The 20,424-nt window shown below is 39.2% G+C and overlaps 1 protein-coding gene across 7 annotated transcripts in view; it reads right to left on the bottom strand.

Annotated features, from left to right (window-relative positions):
- Positions 1-20,424, bottom strand: part of CNTNAP4 (contactin associated protein family member 4) — a 264,366-nt gene that overhangs the window by 178,137 nt on the left and 65,805 nt on the right. For 6 of the 7 annotated variants that reach the window (XM_060000066.1, XM_060000069.1, XM_060000072.1 and 3 more), the window contains exon 3: positions 8,572-8,765. In XM_060000066.1, coding sequence (XP_059856049.1) covers positions 8,572-8,765 — 194 coding nt within the window. The remainder of the gene's footprint in view (positions 1-8,571; positions 8,766-20,424) is intronic. The other variant, XM_060000067.1, reaches the window with a different exon arrangement.

Below are 20,424 nucleotides of genomic sequence, written 5' to 3'. Positions count from 1 at the left end.
TGTTAGAAAAGTACAACCTTCCAAGACTAAACCAGGAAGGAATAGGAAATATGAACAGACCAATCACAAGCACTGAAATTGAAACTGTAATTAAAAATCTTCCAACAAACAAAAGCCCAGGACCAGATGGCTTCACAGGTGAATTCTATCAAACATTCAGCAAAGAGTTAAAACCTATACTTCTCAAACTCTTCCAAAATACAGCAGAGGGAGGAACACTCCTAAACTCATTCTATGAGGCCACCATCACCCTGATACCAAAACCAGACAAAGATGTCACAAAAAAAGAAAACTACAGGCAAGTATCACTGATGAACATAGATGCAAAAATCCTCAACAAAATACTAGCAAACAAAATCCAACAGCACATTAAAAGGATTATACACCATGATCAAGTGGGGTTTATCCCAGGAATGCAAGGATTCTTCAATATACACAGATCAATCAATGTGATACACCATATTAACAAACTGAAGGATAAAAACCAAATGATCATCTCAATAGATGCAAAAAAGCTTTTGACAAAATTCAGCACCCATTTATGATAAAAACTCTTCAGAAAGTGGGCATAGAGGGAACCTAACTCAACATAATAAAGGCTGTATATGACAAACCCACAGCCAACATCATTCTCAATGGTGAAAAATTGAAACCATTTCCTCTAAGATCAGGAACAAGACAAGGGTGCCCACTCTCACCACTATTATTCAACACAGTTTTGGAAGTTTTAGCCATGGCAGTCAGAGAAGAAAAAGAAATAAAAGGAATCCAAATCAGCAAAGAAGTAAAACTGTCACTGTTTGCAGATGACATGACATTATACATAGAGAATCCTAAAGATGCCACCAGAAAACTACTAGAGCTCATCAATGAATTTGGTAAAGTAGCAGGATACAAAATTAATGCAGAGAAATCTCTTGCATTCCTGTACACTAACAATGAAAAATCTGAAAGTGAAATTAAGGAAACACTCCCATTAATCATTGCAACAAAAATAAAATACCTAGGAATAAACCTACCTAAGGAGACAAAAGACCTGTATGCAAAAAACTATAAGGCGCTGATGAAAGAAATTAAAGATGATACAAACACATGGAGAGATATAACACGTTCTTGGGTTGGAAGAATCAACAGTGTGAAAATGACTACACTACACAAAGCAATCTACAGATTCAATGCAATCCCTATCAAACTACCAAAGGCATTTTTCACAGAACTAGAACAAAAAAATTCACAATTTGTATGGAAGCACAAGAGACCCCGAATAGTCAAAGCAATCTTGAGATAGAAAAACAGAGCTGGAGGAATCAGGCTCCCTAACTTCAGACCATACTACAAAGCTACAGTAATCAAGACATTATGGTACTGGCACAAAAACAGAAATATAGATCAATGGAACAGGATAGAAAGTCCAGAGATAAACCCACACACATATGGTCACCTTATCTTTGACAAAGGAGGCAAGAATGTAAAATGGAGAAAAGACAGCCTCTTCAATAAGTGGTGCTGGGAAAACTGGACAGCTACATGTAAAAGAATGAAATTAGAACACTCCCTAACACCATACACAAAAATAAACTCAAAATGGATTAAAAACCTAAATATAAGGCCAGACACTATAAAGCTCTTAGAGAAAAACACAGGCAGAACACTCTATGACATAAATCACAGCAAGACCTTTTTTGACCCACCTTCTAGAGTAATGGAAATAAAAAGAAAAATAAACAAATCGGACCTAATGAAACTTCGAAGCTTTTGCACAGCAAAGGAAAACATAAACAAGATGAAAAGACAACCCTCAGAATGGGAGAAAATATTTGCAAATGAAGCAACTGACAAAGGATTAATCTCCAAAATTTACAAGCAGCTCATGCAGCTCAATATCAAAAAAACAAACAACCCAATCCAAAAATGAGCAGAAGACCTAAATAGACATTTCTCCAAAGAAGATAAGCAGATTGCCAACAAACACATGAAAGGACGCTTAAAATCATTAATCATTAGAGAAATGCAAATCAAACCACAATAAGGTATCACCTCACACCTGTCAGAATGGCCATCATCAAAAAATCTACAAACAATAAATGCTGGAGAGGGTGTGGAGAAAAGGGAACCCTCTTGCATTGTTGGTAGGAATGTAAATTGATACTGCCACTATGGAGAACAGTATGGAGGTTCCCTAAAAAACTAAAAATAGTATTACCATATGACCCAGCAATCCCACTACTGGGCATATATCCTAAGAAAACCATAATTCAGAAAGAGACATGTACCACAATGTTCACTGCAGCACTATTTACAATAGCCAGGACATGGAAGCAACCTACGTGTCCACCGACAGATGAATGGATAAAGAAGATGTGGCACATATATACAATGGCATATCACTCAGCCATTAAAAGAAATGAAATTGAGTTATTTGTAGTGAGGTGGATGGACATAGAGCCTGTCCTATAGAGTGAAGTCAGAAAGAGAAAAACAAATACAGTATGCTAACACATATATATGGTTCTAAAAGAAAAATGGTTCTGCTGACCTTGCGGCAGCACAGGAATAAAGATGCAGATGTAGAGAATGAACTTGAGGACACAGGGATGGGGAAGGGTAAGCTGGAATGAAGTGAGAGAGTGGCATGGACATATATACACTACCAAATGTAAAATAGATAGCTAGTGGGAAGCAGCCGCATAGCACAGGGAGATCAGCTGGGTGCTTTATGACCACCTAGAAGGGTGGGATAGGGAGGGTGGGAGGGAGGCTCAAGAGGGAGGGGATATATGTATGCATACAGTTGATTCACTTTGCTATACAGCAGAAACACAAAACTGTAAAGCAATTATACTCCAATAAAGATGTAAAAACGAAAAAAACGAAACATTTCAAAAGGACAAAATTGCTTCCCAGAGAGAGGATCTCCATATATATGGAGTGGGGAATGAGAAAGGTTAAAAGCAGACATCTACAACACTGCATCACAGCAAGAAAGGAGAAAAGAGGGTGATGTTTGGTCACTGAACTGTCACACGGTAGAATGTGAGATACAAGTTGTAAAGTGTTTTTCAAACATGCCATCCTCTGGTTGATGACTTGAGAATCATCTGGACGTGACTGTGCACTCTGAAGAGGGCACCAAATCAAATCTCCTGCTAACTCTAATCACTCTCTGCTAATTACTTTTATTTTGCTGGCCTAGGGACAGATCAATTGGAAGAATGTGAAGCAACATTACCATTTATCTTACATCACTGTATATATGTTTCCACAACTCATAGGAGTTCATATACATTTTTGTATATTACATATTGATGTAAAGTTCCAGTATACATGTGCCCAAGAAGTTTATGAGAAGGGACTGACATAACATGTTACAGAATGAGCACAGATGTGAGGAGGTGAAATAAACCACGCTGCTTGATAGAGAAGGCGCCTAGCAAACCGTTCTGATTCATGATTGATGTCACATTAAAAACCTCAATGCAGCCACCTTTAACCATGCACTCCTAGGTTCATCATTTTCAAAAGGGTGGAGAACTTGCAGTTAAATAGAAATGTAAACAGGAGATTCCGTGTGGATAAAGGCTAATAAAATAGACTTCCAATAAAAACATCTTTTTGGCACTCAAGTAGAGGCAGTGTTGAAAGGCTGAAGCAGCTTAAGGCACCCTCCAGGCATCTGCCCAAGTACTGAGCCAAGAACTGCAAAGTATTATGCTTGATGACTTGACATGTTGACATACACAGCATCAGCACTGTTACACTTTATATCAACACACATGACTTTTGAAGGCTTAGAATACTAGAATAGCATAGGGAAAGGTCTAGGAAGGTGCACCTCACAAGGCGAGGAGTCCACCTGTCTTACCACACACCTCCCACTTGTATTTCTGCCTCCTTGGGTTTCCTATTAAATGCCCTCAGTCACCTATTTATTTGACTGGAGATAAATACATGTTAAAATATTTGCAGGTGGTGCTTCTGCCCTGTTTGGCTTATGGAGTTGACAACTCAATCATTCACAGTGATAATAATGCTGTGAATATTTTGTGACAGGTGATGCTTATGTCTAATTGACTATAGTTATCATAGGGGCTCCGTGTCTTTCACCAGCCAAACCCAGAACCATGACACTCAACACTTCTAATTAAAAAATAGTTATACTAACTTTAGAAATATGCTAATATGAAAGTACGGGTTTTTTGTTTGAAAAATCAGATACAATTGAAATCCAGAGGGAGGATATATGTATATGTATAGCTGATTCACTTTGTTATACAGCAGAAACTAACACACCATTGTAAACCAAGTATACTCCAATAAAGATGTTAAAAAAAAAAGCACCTGACACATTAAAAAAAAGTAAACTATCGTGCATAACAATCATATTTACTTAAATAATTCATAAAATTAGTACCATCCCATTCCTTGCCCTTATAGTCTGCAGCGTAAAAGAAGCTTGAGCATGTATCAGAGAGAATTTGTATAGTTCGGCTGTAAAGTTCCTGCACATGTTGATTTGCTTAAAATAATTTCTAAGATGTTCGTTTCATGAAGTTTCAGCAATTGTTCTTAGATGAGTGAAAATTATACCATACATTTCCTTTTCCAATCATTTACAGTAAACTGGCTGAAAAGTCTTTTGATCATGGATGTTGAGAGAATTTATTTTGTCTTCACTTTGAGAGGAACAATTTCAGTAGCTTGCATTTCTAAGTTTTTGTAAAATATTTATATGCTATCTAGTAGAGTACTTTGTATAAATTACATTTGTGAGCACTGGACTATAAATTTTATTGCAAAGAATAATTTCTAAAAATATCATATATCTCTCAAGTTTACAGTTCTATTAAATATATGCATGGCCACATAGATAACAGAACATTTTGCCTTTCTTTTTAAAGATTATTTTTAAAAAGCAGCAGGGCATTTGAGTAATTCTTTCAGGTATATAGAAATCACTGTTCTCTCTAGTGCTTGAAGAGGAATAAATAAAGGAAGAATGAGGAATCCTCACGGCAGCATTTCCATCCATATCGATGGGTTTTATTTTATTTGTCTCTAAACTTGTAACAACTGCCTTTTCTTCCTGTTTCCATCACATACTCGTATAATGCCTTAGCTGTTTCCTAACTCTCTTTCACAGATTTATTTGTATCATCTGGAGCAGACTGTGAAGCTCTGAAAGAAAACTGGCAAGTTTTATATAATCTGGATACATCCCATAATATCTAGAAAAACTGGGCAAAAAAAAATAAAGTCAGGAAACACATTTGTAAAATGTGACAAAGGGTTAAATTCTTTACTATGAACATCAATTAAAAGTTGTTCTTTGGCTAAAAATAAAAACCAAAAAACAAATTAAAGTGATCTGTGTTATACCAGGTGAAAATGTCAAGAGCCAGGGCACAATTCGCTGTGTTTCACTTTTCCTGCGTTGGCAATTACAGATTCACAGAGAGGGAGCTTCCCTCAGAGTGAGACCTGAGTAACTGTGGGGTAGAAATAGAACTATTAGCCTATCTGGGATGAACAGGTAGCATGAGAGAGAGAGAGAGAGAGAGAGAGAGGGAGAGAGAGAGAGAGGGAGAGAGGGAGGGAGAGAGAGAGAGAGAGAGGGAGAGAGAGAGAGAGAGAGAGTGTGTGTGTGTGTGTGTGTGTCTACATTTATCAACAAAGTCTGAAGATTTGAGGCTGTTTTACCTACACCATAACCTTACCCGTTTTATGTGTGGCCATGGCACCAGCTGCACCAAGTCTCAATTCTGATCTTGACATTCATCTACTTTCTTTACCATATTCAAAATTATAGTCCGGTCCTTACCAAACTTGATAGTCCATTCCGACCACAGTCTCACTGGTTACTACGTGGGAAACCATATCTCTGGATAATGCCAATGTCCATTCTTTTGTTCACACTTTTCCAGCTTCATGGAATTGCTTCCTTAATCCTTCCATAATCTAAGTTTTAATGCTTTTTTCAAGACCCATGTAAGCCCTGCTTTTTCTGACAAATTCTTTCTACAGTGATCTCCATACTCTGTCAATTTCCAAAGCCCTAGGAGTCTCTTCCACACATCTGCACGCTCCTCTGACTCACTCTTTGGTTTGTTCTGATGTTTTTTATCTTTTCAACAACATTAACCCTTTTTTTATTAGCATCTTTATTGGAGTATAATTGCTTTACAATGGTGTGTTAGTTTCTGCTTTATAACAAAGTGAATCAGCTATACATATGCATATATCCCCATATCTCCTCCCTCTTGCATCTCCCTCCCTCCCACCCTCCCTATCCCACCCCTCTAGCTGGTCACAAAGCACCAAGCTGATCTCCCTGTGCTATGCGGCTGCTTCCCACTAGCTATCTATTTTACATTTGGTAGTGTATATATGTCCATGCCTCTCTCTCGCTTTGAGCTCTTTTAATACAGAATTTCGTACAAAGTTAGGCACTGATTAGGAGATCAATGTATTCAAATCTATTCATTGATTGATTGATTTTTTTTTCACTAATTTACTCAACAAGTGATGTGCCACACTGGGTGTTGAGTGCTGGAAATGCAAAGATGAGAAAGATAAACCTTTTCCCATGAAAAAGTTCAAAATGTATAGGGGAGAGAGAAATGTAGCCTTTTAACTCTAAAGTACATTAATCTGGTACCATATAAATGTACTAAAAGGAGGAGTTGATGGGTGGAGGAAGGGGTCGCTTTTAGTTGTGCGATCATGAAAGTACCCTACAAGAAAGTGCATTTCATTTATTGGTTCATTCACTCTTTCCCTCATTCATTCATTCATTCAACAAACATTTAGTAATTGCAGGCAACATGCCAGGTACTGTTAAGATTGGGGATACTGGGATGACAGGTTGGAAGGTAGAGCCTCTATTTCCAGGGTGCTCAAACGCCAAAGGAGAAAACAATGAGTAAACCAACAAATGATAGCACAGTCTAAAAAACAATGTTACCTAGCCAGGTAACTGTGATCGATGCCGTTTGTCTTTACATTGATTGGTTTGGACTAGTTAAGGATATCATTCACGTCACTATTGCACCCTGAGCACCTCACCTTTAATAAGTAAGTGAAAAAGACAAATAGCACTATCTAGGTTTCGCTTTCCTCAAGCTTGAACCACGAAAAACAATTAATTGTCATAGTTAATATTAAAAATTTTTTTTAAATATCAAAAACATACATCTTACTTAACACAGCTAAATATTAGCACGAATTAGCCGCCATTTATCTAGTTTAAAATCCAATGCTTATTGAGAAAAAAAGAGTAAAAGATAACCCAGACACCTAGTTAAAATAAATACCTCATTAAGCTTTCATTGCTATTGGTTCATAATTACTGTTTATTTTATCCCTACTTTGAATGGTTTTCATGGAACTAATTCAACCATAATATCCAATTTTTCTCGCTCTTATACAGAACTTCAACTTGCTTTGGATTTTAATGCAGGTTTTCTTAAAAATGCTTATAGAAAACTTCTTCCAGCCTGACTGTTGTCCTTGCTTGAGAACGAGCAGGGCTACATCTTCTCAATTCAATTTACATCAATAAACATGCACTGGATGACCACCAAGTACTTTAGAGATACAAAGGTGAGTAAATCACAGTCCATTTCTTCAACGACTGTATCATGTATAACGGACTTCTAGGAAGTTTCAAAAGAGAGGCCATTGACTGATCAAACAGAATTACCATTATGTGCCCAGATAGGCCTCCAAATTATCTGTGTGCCAAGAATGATGCTTCATTAAGTTACTCATTTTCTCTGGTTCCAGCAGCTCAGTCAGAGGAAAATTAAAAACCAAAAAAACACAGTTCTTTGATTGCAGTATGTTGTCCCTGGCCCACATAAGATCCAAACCAATACTTTTCTACACTAAAAAAAGAAATCCTTTCATCACCACCAAGCAAACTTCCTTTAGCTTCCCTCTTCCATTGGGTGTTTATATACCATCAGTCAACTACAAATACCACCCACTTTATTACAAACGGCCTCCTTGTCAGTCTCCCTTACAGGAGCTGTGCCCTGTCCACAAAACACAGCATCTTACACACTTGAAAGACTAGAGAATGGTTTATATATAAATCATATATGTGTGTGTATATATAAAATACATATATAAATATTCCAAATATTATACATAAAAACCTCCATATACTAGAGAGATTAATTCATAAATCTCAGTCATCAGAAGAAATAAAAGCAATAAATTCTTTTCAACAAACTTAAAGACAATGCAAAACTACTATGTTATTGAACAAAACTTAAAATGTTTTTATATAGGTTTAGTTTCTTTCTTTAACTTCCACACTATTTAGTGCACTAATGAGATTTTTTTTTCAATTTCTGAGGACTCTGCGAAATAAGTTTACCTTTAGTATTTTCATAAATTAAACCATAAAATGTATTAGAAAATGAATAGTAATACATTTTCTCTTGAAAAATGTTTTCTAAGTAATTCTGAAGATTCTGTTTCTAAACTTAGTTTAAGAGATTCGTAAACAGCATGTAGGGATGACTCTACTCTCTCTGAGAGGCTATGAATTCTGTTGAAGAAACATACCCAGATACTGTCCTCTTGTCGATACTGTTTCCAGTTCCTGCCACTGTCACTGAACATTAGGAGGTAGCTGGTCACCCAGTTGGAGCTCCCATATCCCCCTTGGGTGGCCACAGCGGTGATCTCCATTCTCTCTCCAAGGTCAATCTGCAACCACTGGTATTTGTTTGACACAAGTGGAGACCAGCCACCAGCTCCTTTTGTGAAAAGAGAAAAAGGAGAAATGAGCAAAGAATTCGTTAAAAATCTGTTAGTGAACTATCAATCCCAGTAAGACTGTTCCTCTATGGAACTTAAGAAAGTCAAGGGGCTTCCCTTGTGGCACAGTGGTTGAGAGTCCACCCGCCGATGCAGGGGACACGGGTTCGTGCCCCGGTCCGGGAAGATCCCACATGCCGCGGAGCAGCTGGGCCCGTGAGCCACGGCCGCTGAGCCTGCGCGTCCGGAGCCTGTGCTCCGCAACTGGACAGGCCACAACAGCGAGAGGCCCGCGAACCGCAAAAAAAAAAAAAAAAAAAGTCAAATTTCCAAAATACGAAACTTTCCATAATGCTTGAAAAATATAGAGAAACAAGAATGTAATGTAAATGGATGGAGCCTATGTTAATTATGCTCATTTCTAGGCGTTTCAACCATCTGACACTGGGAGAGTTAACTGAATGACGTTAAACTCACTGAATGTTTAAACCACTTAATTTGACAGGCAGACATCCACGTCAACACTTGGAACTGGCATGTTTACTGCCCACATGCATGACTGTGTAATGATTTGGCCTTAACACCCCTTTGCCCAGAACTTGATTTACCTTCACACTATGGTGGAACTAGAAGACTACCTTTGATGTCTGATCATGTTTAGACTCCTTAGAGCAAGAAGTACAGCATTAAGCCCGGGAATACAAAGACGGCCAAGGGACAGTTCCTGCCTTCACCGTGTTTACGGTCTTATGGGAGGAAAAGACATTGAAAAGCATATTTGAAACACAACATGAAAAGTGTTAATGGTGAGGCAGGTGCAGGGAATAATAACACAGTAAATAATGGAGAGCTCTATCCAGTGATAACTGGCTTGCAACAGCGTGTGAGAGACCATTACATTTTCAGCAATTTTGCAAGATGATTGTTAAAGATAGCCATCTTTGCAATTGGCCATGGTGGGAGTATTTAAACCACGAAAATTGGCCAACTCTGCAAATCAGTACCCACTCCCACCCCAGCCAGTTTACCAACACGTCACTAGTTGTATCCTATCTGGGAAGGGGGGTGGTGGGTGAGAGGACAGTGGATAGGAGAGCCATGGTAAATTGTGTTTGAGCACTCAGAAGTGAAAACAGAAGTCCGTTGTATATTCAAGGAAATATGGATAGAACAGAATTTATTGTGTTTTGTTTTATCCAAATGCACACCAGAAAATTACAGACATGATTACCTACTGTGTGTCTTGTTAAGACGTTTCATTCTTCCAGTTTACTATAACAGTGCTTTATTTGAGGAATTTATTTAAGTAATACTGACATTGCTGACTGTGTAAGTATTATGTAGTCACTGTAAAAAACATGAAATAGGGTTTATCCCATTCTTGAATCCATAATTGTCTACTATTCAATATATATTAAAATGCAGTATCTGTTACATAACGTACCATGTAAGAATATTAGTACATGTTTTCTTTTCCCCATTCTTTTGCCATCCACCTTGAGGCTCTGATAATAACTTCTGACAGTTCAGATAGAGATTACCATAAATTTATATACAGTTTTTATTCAAGCATTATTCTTGACATCCATGCCCTGTTTTATAAACGTTGAGTCAGGCACTAATAGAAAGAGATGCCCAATTTTGCTATTACGGTAAGGCACATATCTTTGTGAGACCTAAAGGGACACATCTGTATTAACAACTGCTTTAATAAGATTTAAAAACCCTTCTGATGGCAGATACAATACAGTGACACTCTGAGAGATAAAAAGCAGAACTCTGTGTTACTTACAGTTTCAAAGAAGAGAAGACTGCAAGGAAGGGCCATAGAGGGAAATGCCACCACAGAAAGGGTGGCAAGTTGAAGCCGTAGAGGGCAGCTCACGTATGGCAAGTGAGGTGGGGTAAGCTAAGTTTTGTGAGCTCCAGGGAAGAGGGGCTGTGTCCGGGTGTCTGGCCCTGGCTCCAGGATGATCAGGGTTGATGCATAGTGGCCACAGAGGGTGTGAGTGCAATAAAAGAAGGGGTTGGGTTTGGACATAATCAGCTGCTCAAGACCAGCTTCTAGTCAGGGCCTCAAACTGAGTTAAGACAGCATTTTTTTTAAGTATTATATTCTAACAGTCTCCTCCCTTGACAGCATCACACTAACTCCTGATTGTATTCGGGTATGAGTCCCGAGATTACTTACTACATTGTCTTTAGAACTATATAATTTTTTTTCAAATTTCCTTCTTTCTTGGAGGGAATCATTGTTCAAAGTGTCTTCCACTTTGTACATCAAAAGTACAATGCTCTCCTTATTGATCCAAAATATTGATACATTGTGCAATTTTTATTGGTGTGTTTTTACTTTTCATTTTCTCTGTAGTTGTCCCTGAAGAACACGTGGTTTTCGCTAGTGACCTGGATGAGTGGAGTTCTCTTGGTCACCAATACCATCTACCATGTTTAGGTTAGAGTGAAAAATTCTTGTATTTTAAGTAAGAGGGCTTGTTGGGTAGACATGGGCCCTGGCTGCATTTTCGGTGTCTTGGGGTCATTGACCTAGCATGGCTTTGCTGTCCACAAAGGGCACTGCTCATGCAGCCTGTCTGCAGAGCAACAAGAGGCACAGTGCTCTTAACTAGGACACAGCAGTGTCCCCCATATTGTTATGATATATAAATGGGAATCAGCGGTTCCCAATGGATGTAGAAAAGACAGTAGCAATAGGGGTTGGGGAATCTCAGGATTTGGCTACCTGACAGTAGGGTCAACCTTCCTCTCTAGAGTTAACAATAGACCATGTCTTTGAAGTATGGGTACATGATGGGAGTGGTGACTGGGTAAAAACTTCCCTCTACTGTCCTATCTAATTTTACAATTCTGCCTCAGGGCCTAACAAAAGTTTGCAAGTTGAAAGTCTTCCAGGGTCTGATGTTCACCAAGCATCCTTGGTCCATCAGCAGCATAGCTGCATATGTGTTACAACTGCCTATCCCTCTGCATTTTTATCATTTTTTGCATAGAAAAGTTGGAAAAGAATGAATGAAGTGCCCCCAGCCAGCCGTCATCTTTACCTGGAATTTCTATGTTTGGAATTTTATCTACATCACCTTATACCTTTGAGAAAATACTGAGTTATTTTGTTTCTTGCTCTTTCTAGTTAATTTTAATGGTCTAAAGTCAGTAATGAGAACACAGAATACAGAATTGCATAATGTTTCTGTGGCACTTTGACATTCCTTTATAGATCAGTATTTAAAACATGAACACATGAGGGAAGCACAGTGGAAAAAAAAATAGAATCAGCGTAAGTCTAGTGAGTTAAGATTGGATCATCAGTTCTCATCAGGAGCAAGAGGAGCCTCTCACTGACCGCTCCCTCTTCCAGCATCACTCACCATTACAGCTGCACTGTAACCAACTTGAAACATCTGCAATTAAATGGCCTTGAACATTTCGATTTCTCACCTGTGGCGAAAAGGTACCACTGATATGCTAAATCAAGTGATACCATTAACGAGGTACATCAGTAAAGTAATGGAAATTCAGATGCTCCTAGGCTTTACCAAGTAATTTCAGCAAGATAAGTCAGCCATAGGGAATCCAGAGATTCCTACAGGGTTTCAAACTGTGTAGCTGTATAGACACACGTGGTATAAGTGTGTGATGGAGTGTTATGATTGTTCTAATTTTAAAACAAATGTTGAATAGTGATATGGAAAATGCAAATATACAGATATAGATAAATAGACATGGATATAGAACTCAGCACACTTTGGTAGTGCCAGCCTATGATGACATGTAGGGACAATAGTGACATGAAATGAAAACGTGGCTGCAGTTGAGGTTAAGCTACCCCAGGCGTAGGGTCACTGCCAAACCACCTAGCCTTCTGGAGACATCATATCGTTTACTTTTTGAAACATCATATGTTTCAAACATTTTTAAACATCATATGTTTACTTTTTGAATGGAGAAAATGATGGCTAACTCCAGCAAGTTGTTAACCCTGAAGTACTACAAAATGAAATATAGTGAACTTTTAAAATTTACTAACTAAAATTTTCAGCTGGTGGTCAAGTATTATTTGTCCTTAATGATGCTTTTAATATGCCGATAGAGTCAACATCATGGTAGGACAACGTGAGACGAATGACCATCTTCCCATAACCCCATCTATTCCATGGTTACTGACACTTCATCCACAAGACAGTCTTATCCCTCCATTTCATTTTTTCCCCATATCGCAGCCCTCCTTCCCCTATTCCACCCTTCTTTTTCTCCTGCCTTGCCCTCATTACTGAGACTTGGCATAATAAAATGTCATAAATTTATTCAAACAGAAACATTTCTTGCATCTTCATATCACAGCCTGAAAACTCACACTTAAAAGCCCTCTACCTATTGATGAGACTTTTACACTAAGCATTGTAGTACTGCTATGAGATTTAAATTTAAAAAGCATAATAAGTGCCTACTGATTCTCTCACAGACAGCAAGCACGTGAGTATATGGTGGTTGTTACGTTTTGAATTATAAAACAATTATTATTGCTATGGACTCCAAAGAGTTACCATCACAGTAAAGTTGAGCTCTGGAAAAATTTAGTTACTGAATGACCACAAAACACAGCATCTCTTGTATCTGTTGCCTACTACTTTTAAACATCAGGTTCCTCAGGAACTGGCTTCTGTAACACATGTTGCTATGAACTGTCAGGAAAAAAAAGCAAACTAAAATTTATCTGGTGCCTACTGTATGCTAAGTACTCTACTAGAAATTTTATGTACCATATTAAACTTAATTATTAAAATTATCTAGTGAGATGAAATATATTTTAACATGTCTTCTTTTCAAATGAAACTTTTAAAAAAGAGATTCACAGAAGCTAAGTAAAATTTCCCAAAATTTTAGTATAGATGAGAAATTATTTTTTAATGATTTTAATGTTAGGATCTCATTTAAGAAATCTCCTCCTTTTTCATTCTTTAACCTTGAAATAATTATACAACTACCATTGCCCCAGAGTGGTATATTTTATCCCAAGAATAAATTCAAATAATAGATTGTGTTATTTAAGTATAACTAGGTAACTGGCTGATACGTTTAAAACCCTTATGTCCTTTCTAGTAGGTGGCACCGATACCCTTATGTCCTTTCTAGTAGGTGGCACCAATACCCTTATGTCCTTTCTAGTAAGTGGCACCAATACCCTTATGTCCTTTCTAGTAGGTGGCACCGATACCCTTATGTCCTTTCTAGTAGGTGGCACCGATACCCTTATGTCCTTTCTAGTAGGTGGCACCAATACCCTTATGTCCTTTCTAGTAAGTGGCACCGATACCCTTATGTCCTTTCTAGTAAGTGGCACCGATACCCTTATGTCCTTTCTAGTAGGTGGTACCGATACCCTTATGTCCTTTCTAGTAGGTGGCACCGATACCCTTATGTCCTTTCTAGTAAGTGGCACCAATACCCTTATGTCCTTTCTAGTAAGTGGCACCGATATTTAGCTCTGGACATGGAGGCACATCTTACAATTTCATGGAAGTGAAAGAAAAATTGAAGAAAAAAATACTCTTGGTTGGAGCTTTAAAATATGGAAAAGAATCACTTCTCTCCCCTACTAATATTAAAAATGGGGCTTCCCTGGTGGTGCAGTGGTTGAGAGTCCGCCTGCTGATGCAGGGGACACGGGTTCGTGCCCCGGTCCGGGAAGATCCCACATGCCACGGAGCGGCTGGGCCTGTGAGCCATGGCCACTGAGCCTGCGCGTCCGGAGCCTGTGCTCCGCAACAGGAGAGGCCACAACAGTGAGAGGCCCACGTACCGCCAAAAAAAAAAAAAAAAAAAAAAAAATGACATGACTGCCACTGCAGATGGTCATCAGTGAAGGTGATGTGTCACAGACTTTGTCAACTTTGCAAAGGTTGGAGCACACGAAAGGGCAAGCCATATTTCTCAAGATGTAAAGCATAGAAGGACACAGGTGTTCAAGGACACAAACACAAGTGAACACAGTTCAATGACAGTCCTAGCCATCATTATGGCATCTACATTTCTAGAAAATAACTGGCTTAATTAAAATTGTCCTAGGGAAGTTTCCCTCTAAGACAATTACATTTTTTCACATGTGATTTCATCTCGATTTCCCCACATTATAAGTTTGCCTGGATCATTTTGATCTTGACATTGAATTACAATAATGTAAAAGGAAGAGAAAAAACATTGTGCCAGTATTTGTCTCCCTTAAATGGTTCGCAGTGTCCCGGGACCGCCACTTAGAACCTTATCAAGCTTTGTATTTTTACCAGTGTAGTTCTTTTTGCTGGAAGGAAACATGACTCTATCGATGCTCCGTGCCTGGCTAGTCTTGCCTCATGTACACTCCCGAATCTTGGCGTTGCTGCCCCTGGTCACAGTTATTATTACAGGTACAAGCAGGTCAGCTGAGCCAAGCCAGCAGGGCAATTCCAGGATTTCGTAGAGACTATTAGAGAAAGACCCTCTTTGCTGTGAACGCTGAAAGTGTGGGAATTAGGCATCGACCTGCAGGAGAAATTGTTGTGGAAAACCTGAGTGAAGCAACAAAGACCCAAGCAGAACTGAGAGATGAGGTGAGACCCGGTTTTAATAGCACAGTCAGCATCCCTGAGTCCAACTGGGCCCGCAGGGCATCCCTGCGCTTTCCAGGTAAGTGAGCCACTGGCCAGTCCCTGCCCCTTGTGCTGAAGCCACTCAGGCCGCTGCATCAGCAGTTCTCCATTCTCTCCTTCATTAGTTTTTTCTCCTTAATGGATCATACCCATTAATGTACATGCATGCTGTTACTTTTCCCCCTTTAAAAGAAAAAAAAAAAAAGTTCTCTTGACTCCACTCTATTTTTCCTGCTTTTTATATTAAGGTAATACGTTAATTCAAATAAGATGTCCATACATACTCTTTCTGATGTTTGTCGTTTCCTTCTATCTCAGGCCAGTTCCAACTAGACTGTCAGTCCAGCCACTCAATGAAAACTGCTCTTGTCAAGGTTACCAAAGAACTGCATGTTGCTAAACTGAATGGTCAGATTTCAGTCTTCCTACCACTCCACCCGTCAGTGACATCTGATACTTTCAACTACTCCCAGTGCCTTGATATTCCTTGTCCACTTAAACTTCCATAAAGCTCATTCTCTTAATTTTCTTCTTAGCTTATTAGTTGCCCCTTCTCAATCGCCATTGTTGGTTCTTCCCTTTATCTCTTCCCTCTGAAGGCTGAGACGCTCCAGGGCTCAGTCCTTTGCCCCGCTTCTTCTCCGTCCCCATCTCCTTGCAGACCTCTCTTGACCTCGTGGACTTAAATATTATGTGCCAGTAATTCCCTAGTTTCTATCTCCACCCCCAACCTCTTCCCTGATATTAGACTCCTCTACTTGATATCTTTAAAACTTCCCAAACCAAACTCCTCTTCTTCCCCCAAATCCTACTCTATTCACATGCTTTCCCAACCCAGTTTATGATAGACAATTCCATTCTTAAAGTTTCTCAGGACAAAAAAAAAAAAAAAATAGTGTGCTTGACTCCTTTCTTTCTCTCTCACTATACTACCAAACCGACAGCAATACGGCTGGCACTACTCAACTCTGCAGAATCAGAGGATTTCTCCAACTCCACTGGTGCTCCTTTCTATTCCAGCTTGGATTCTTGCCATAGCAACCTAACAAGTCTCCCTGCTTCCCCCTTTGCTCAGTGAGACTCTCTCCGTTCTCTATACAACAGGTTTAAAATATTATTCCTGGGCTCAAAACACAACAATAACTTTCACTTTCACACACAGTGAAAGACAAAGTCATTACTATACAGCCTCCAGATTCCTTATATGATCTGCCCCCCTTGCACGGCTCCCGCCCCAGGTCTGGCTTCCCAGATCAGTACCCTCCGTCAACGACGGCCTCCTCAAGGTTCTCTGAGCAAACACCATTCTTCCATCTCCCATCCCACGCTTTGATAAGCTATCCTTTCTGCCTGGAGTGCTCTTCTCTGAGATGGACTGGGCTAAAATCTTTGCTACCGTCAAGTCTTTGCTCAAATGTGATCGCTCTCATACAAGCATTCCTCTCCTGACCTTCCCTATTAAAATCCCTTCCACCCAGCAATCCTCCTCCCATTCACCTTAATCCAAACCACTTTACATTTTTTGTCAGATATTGACATATTTATACATATATTTCTCGTTCGGTATCTTTCTTTATCCTTTATCTTGCCCTATCAGAATATAAGCTCAATGAGGCCTAGAGTCTTGGCCTGTTTTGTTCAAAGGTAGATCTTATGTGTCTAGCACACTGCCTGACACACAGTAGGTGCTTCATAAATATTTACTGCATAAAGGAATGAAATAAATCTGTTTCCATATGGTTATAATAAGACTGTATTAATTCATATACCAAATATGAATATATTATACCTAGTGGCAAAAGCTGGAACTAAATAAAACTAAATAAAAGCACAAGATACTTCTCTTTGCAAAATGGTACTTTCAGTGAGGTTCTCGAAGAGAAAGCTTAGGCACTTGGCTGAGACACACACACACACACACACACACACAGAGGCATGCACGTACATATACACAATGTCTACCAACCGCCTCAAAGTTCCCTAGTTTAATCACTTGTAAACTACATTTCCTAGATGTATTTATCGCTCTATTTTTGGATTTTTTGACACAATGAAAGAGATGCTTTTTACTTCATTTCCACAGCAAGGTTCTAAATTAATAATACCTTACTAAATTCTCGTAGGTTTTAGTGTTTTGCTGTTGATCAATTTTTCCTCCCAGCAGATGGGTAGACTGACTTTCAGCCCTACTTCTTGTACTGCCAGATCAAACGTTTCTGAAGTGTTCAATAATTCAGTGGATTAATCAGTAAATATTTACATCCTTTCTCTGCTCAGGCATTTTGATTTGCATATTTGATGTGCAAATTTTGGGAAAGCCAAATTTCCTCTAGAAGACTAGAATAAAATTACAAAACCACCGAAATCTGTGCTTTAATTTTTTTCACCACAGCCAGTTTTATTTCATTCAAATTAGTAGCTTTGGAAAAATGACTTTGAGCACGTGATGTCTGGAAATTCAGACGGTAATCAGGGCTTGCCCGTGTTTTGCACTAAGACCATTATAATACTTTGCCAAAAGTTTCGATTTAGATCTACTACAGTGAGGCAGGTCATTTCAGTAAATGACCTCATGCATCAGATGGAGCACACTGACAATATCCCAGAGACTGAAAAACCATTTTTTGCTTCCCTACCTTTTTTTTTTTATCTTCCCCAGCCGGAGAGAGATGATAAGCTGCCATGAGTCAAATGTCCTCATATCACTTCTGGGTTAAGAAACTGAAGTCACTCTTGTACCCAACAGACATTATTTCCACATAATGATTGGAAAAGCCAGCAATACTAGGGCATAGTATATGAAAAAAAGGTAAAAAGTACCAAACCAATTCCAGGATTTGACTGATTAAATCATTTAATATTTTCCCAATTTGTGAAAATGCTAAAACATTAATACAGCATCACGATCCCAATGAATGAGATATGTTTAAATCTAGGCTTAGATATTTGTTGAATTTAGTCTTGAATACACATACTTTAATTCCACAATTTATTCCTTTTTAAGTATTATTTTATTGTGGAAAATTTTATTTCACAGGCAATGGGAAAAATTATTAGTGATGCTGGTGACTGAGACATCCTTAACATTCCCCTCAGCTTGACTAAACTTCAGACAGGTTTTTTTCCCTGACCATAGGCCCCTGACCTCCCTTTTCTCAGAGCATTTAATTGAGGGAAGTTGCAATTGTAAATTATTTCTCTGCTCCTTGCAATGTAAATCTTCATCAAGCCTCCTTACAGTTTTACAATCCAAGAATGTCTTTCTCAAGGACCTGAGTCATCCCTCTGAAATGTAATCAAGAAAGACAGAGCCCTATCTCCCAGTCTCTGCTGGAGGGCAGGAGCCTAACTCCACAAGCACCAATCATCAAACACAAATGACCTAATCACATTGACCAACTTCCCCCTGATGTTCTCCAGTACTCTTCCATTAGCTCATCAGCTCAGTGCTTAAAAACTCTCCCACCTTGATTTCAGAAGAGCAGAGTTCAATCTCTCTCCCCTACTGCAGAAGTCTTGACCCCCACTGCTATAGTCTTGAATAAAGTCTTTCTTGTCTTTTTAACTCAATCCAGTGCAATTTTCTTTGACAAGAGATAATTGGGGTTTTTTTTTATGAGAAGGATGTGTTTTTCATTTTTCTACCTAATGAGTCATGTTCCCCAGAAACCATTACACAGAGTCTGAGAAGATAAAGAACAATGCTTAGAAATGAATGAGGGTCTGACTAGAGCTAACCAGAGGGGTTCTTCAGGACAGTGACAGTGTCCAAAGACCACTGCCCATCTGCTCTACCTATTAACCAAAAGAATGTCACAGCCAGCTTTGAGGAATCTGAATAGAACAAGAAATGTCACGGGGCCTGGCCAGAAAAGGTGATGGCCTTTGTCAAGAGAACAGTCATAGGGACCAAATGACCACTACATTTGGCAGTGTACATCAACAAACATCCAGTGTGAGGACCAACGAAACCACACTTAGCAGGTATCACTGACCTGGGACACAAGGATCCAATCAATGATCTTGTGGTGGACATCAATACAACAACCGACATATGTCAGGGGAGACCCCCACCCAAAGTGCCAGGACATCATCTGAGTTCCTCTCATGCCGACTGCCGTTTTGGAAAGGAGTGGAAGAAAGATTAGGAAATCAGAAGGTCTGAGCATTTACCTGGAAGAGACTGACACAGCCAAAGGGGGTTCCTTTACCCAGCAGAGGCTAGGGGGTTTGAAGTGACTTGGTAAGTGGGCAAAAATGGGAAACAGTCTCTGAACTGAAGAGCAAACAGGATCTTCCCCAACTAAAAACAATACACTCAGTTGATAAAGTTTTGGCAATACTGAAAAATATATGGTGTTTCCATGTTACTTCTCAACTACTAACATAACCTGCAGACTCACAGCTTTGCAACTAGCTTGAGAAAAATCAGATCAACCAGTATTTCAGATCTGAATGATGAGAGATACTAGAGTATCTTTATGAGTGTCTTGTGCGTGTGCTTAACATCCCCAAAGCTGCCGATTATGCGTTTTATATAACTTATGATTTTCTAAAACTGTATGTGGATTGGCCAGAATGATGTCATTTGCATGTGTACATGGGTGGTCAACCAGAATCAATATATCTATTGGTTCAAAAAACATTTTGCCACACGCACAGCATTGATACAGTCGGGTCTACGCTGCTCCAGAGCAGAATCACTCCACATTCATTGGGCATCACACTGATTTTTGGTACAAAGACGAGAGAAACACACACACACACACACACAGTCTGCTGGCTTTAACAGAAATAACGTTCTACAATAGCATGTGGAGTGGGATCCAAGTAGGACTGAGTGTGTGAAGCCAACAGGTGAAATACTCCTCCAGCATCGGGGAAGCAGCTCCACGTGGCCCTGGGCCCAGGTACAAAGAGTGGAGCACACAAGCGTTAGGGCTTCATAAAAAGAATACAGGGAAAAATACGCTTTTACAAGATTTATTTCAAAATGGTGACACCTGACCATTAA

Source organism: Delphinus delphis, chromosome 20 (assembly GCF_949987515.2).
Source record: "Delphinus delphis chromosome 20, mDelDel1.2, whole genome shotgun sequence".
Lineage (NCBI taxonomy): Eukaryota > Metazoa > Chordata > Mammalia > Artiodactyla > Delphinidae > Delphinus > Delphinus delphis.
The sequence above is the reverse complement of the archived record's forward strand: the minus strand, read 5'-3'. Positions and strand labels throughout refer to the sequence as shown.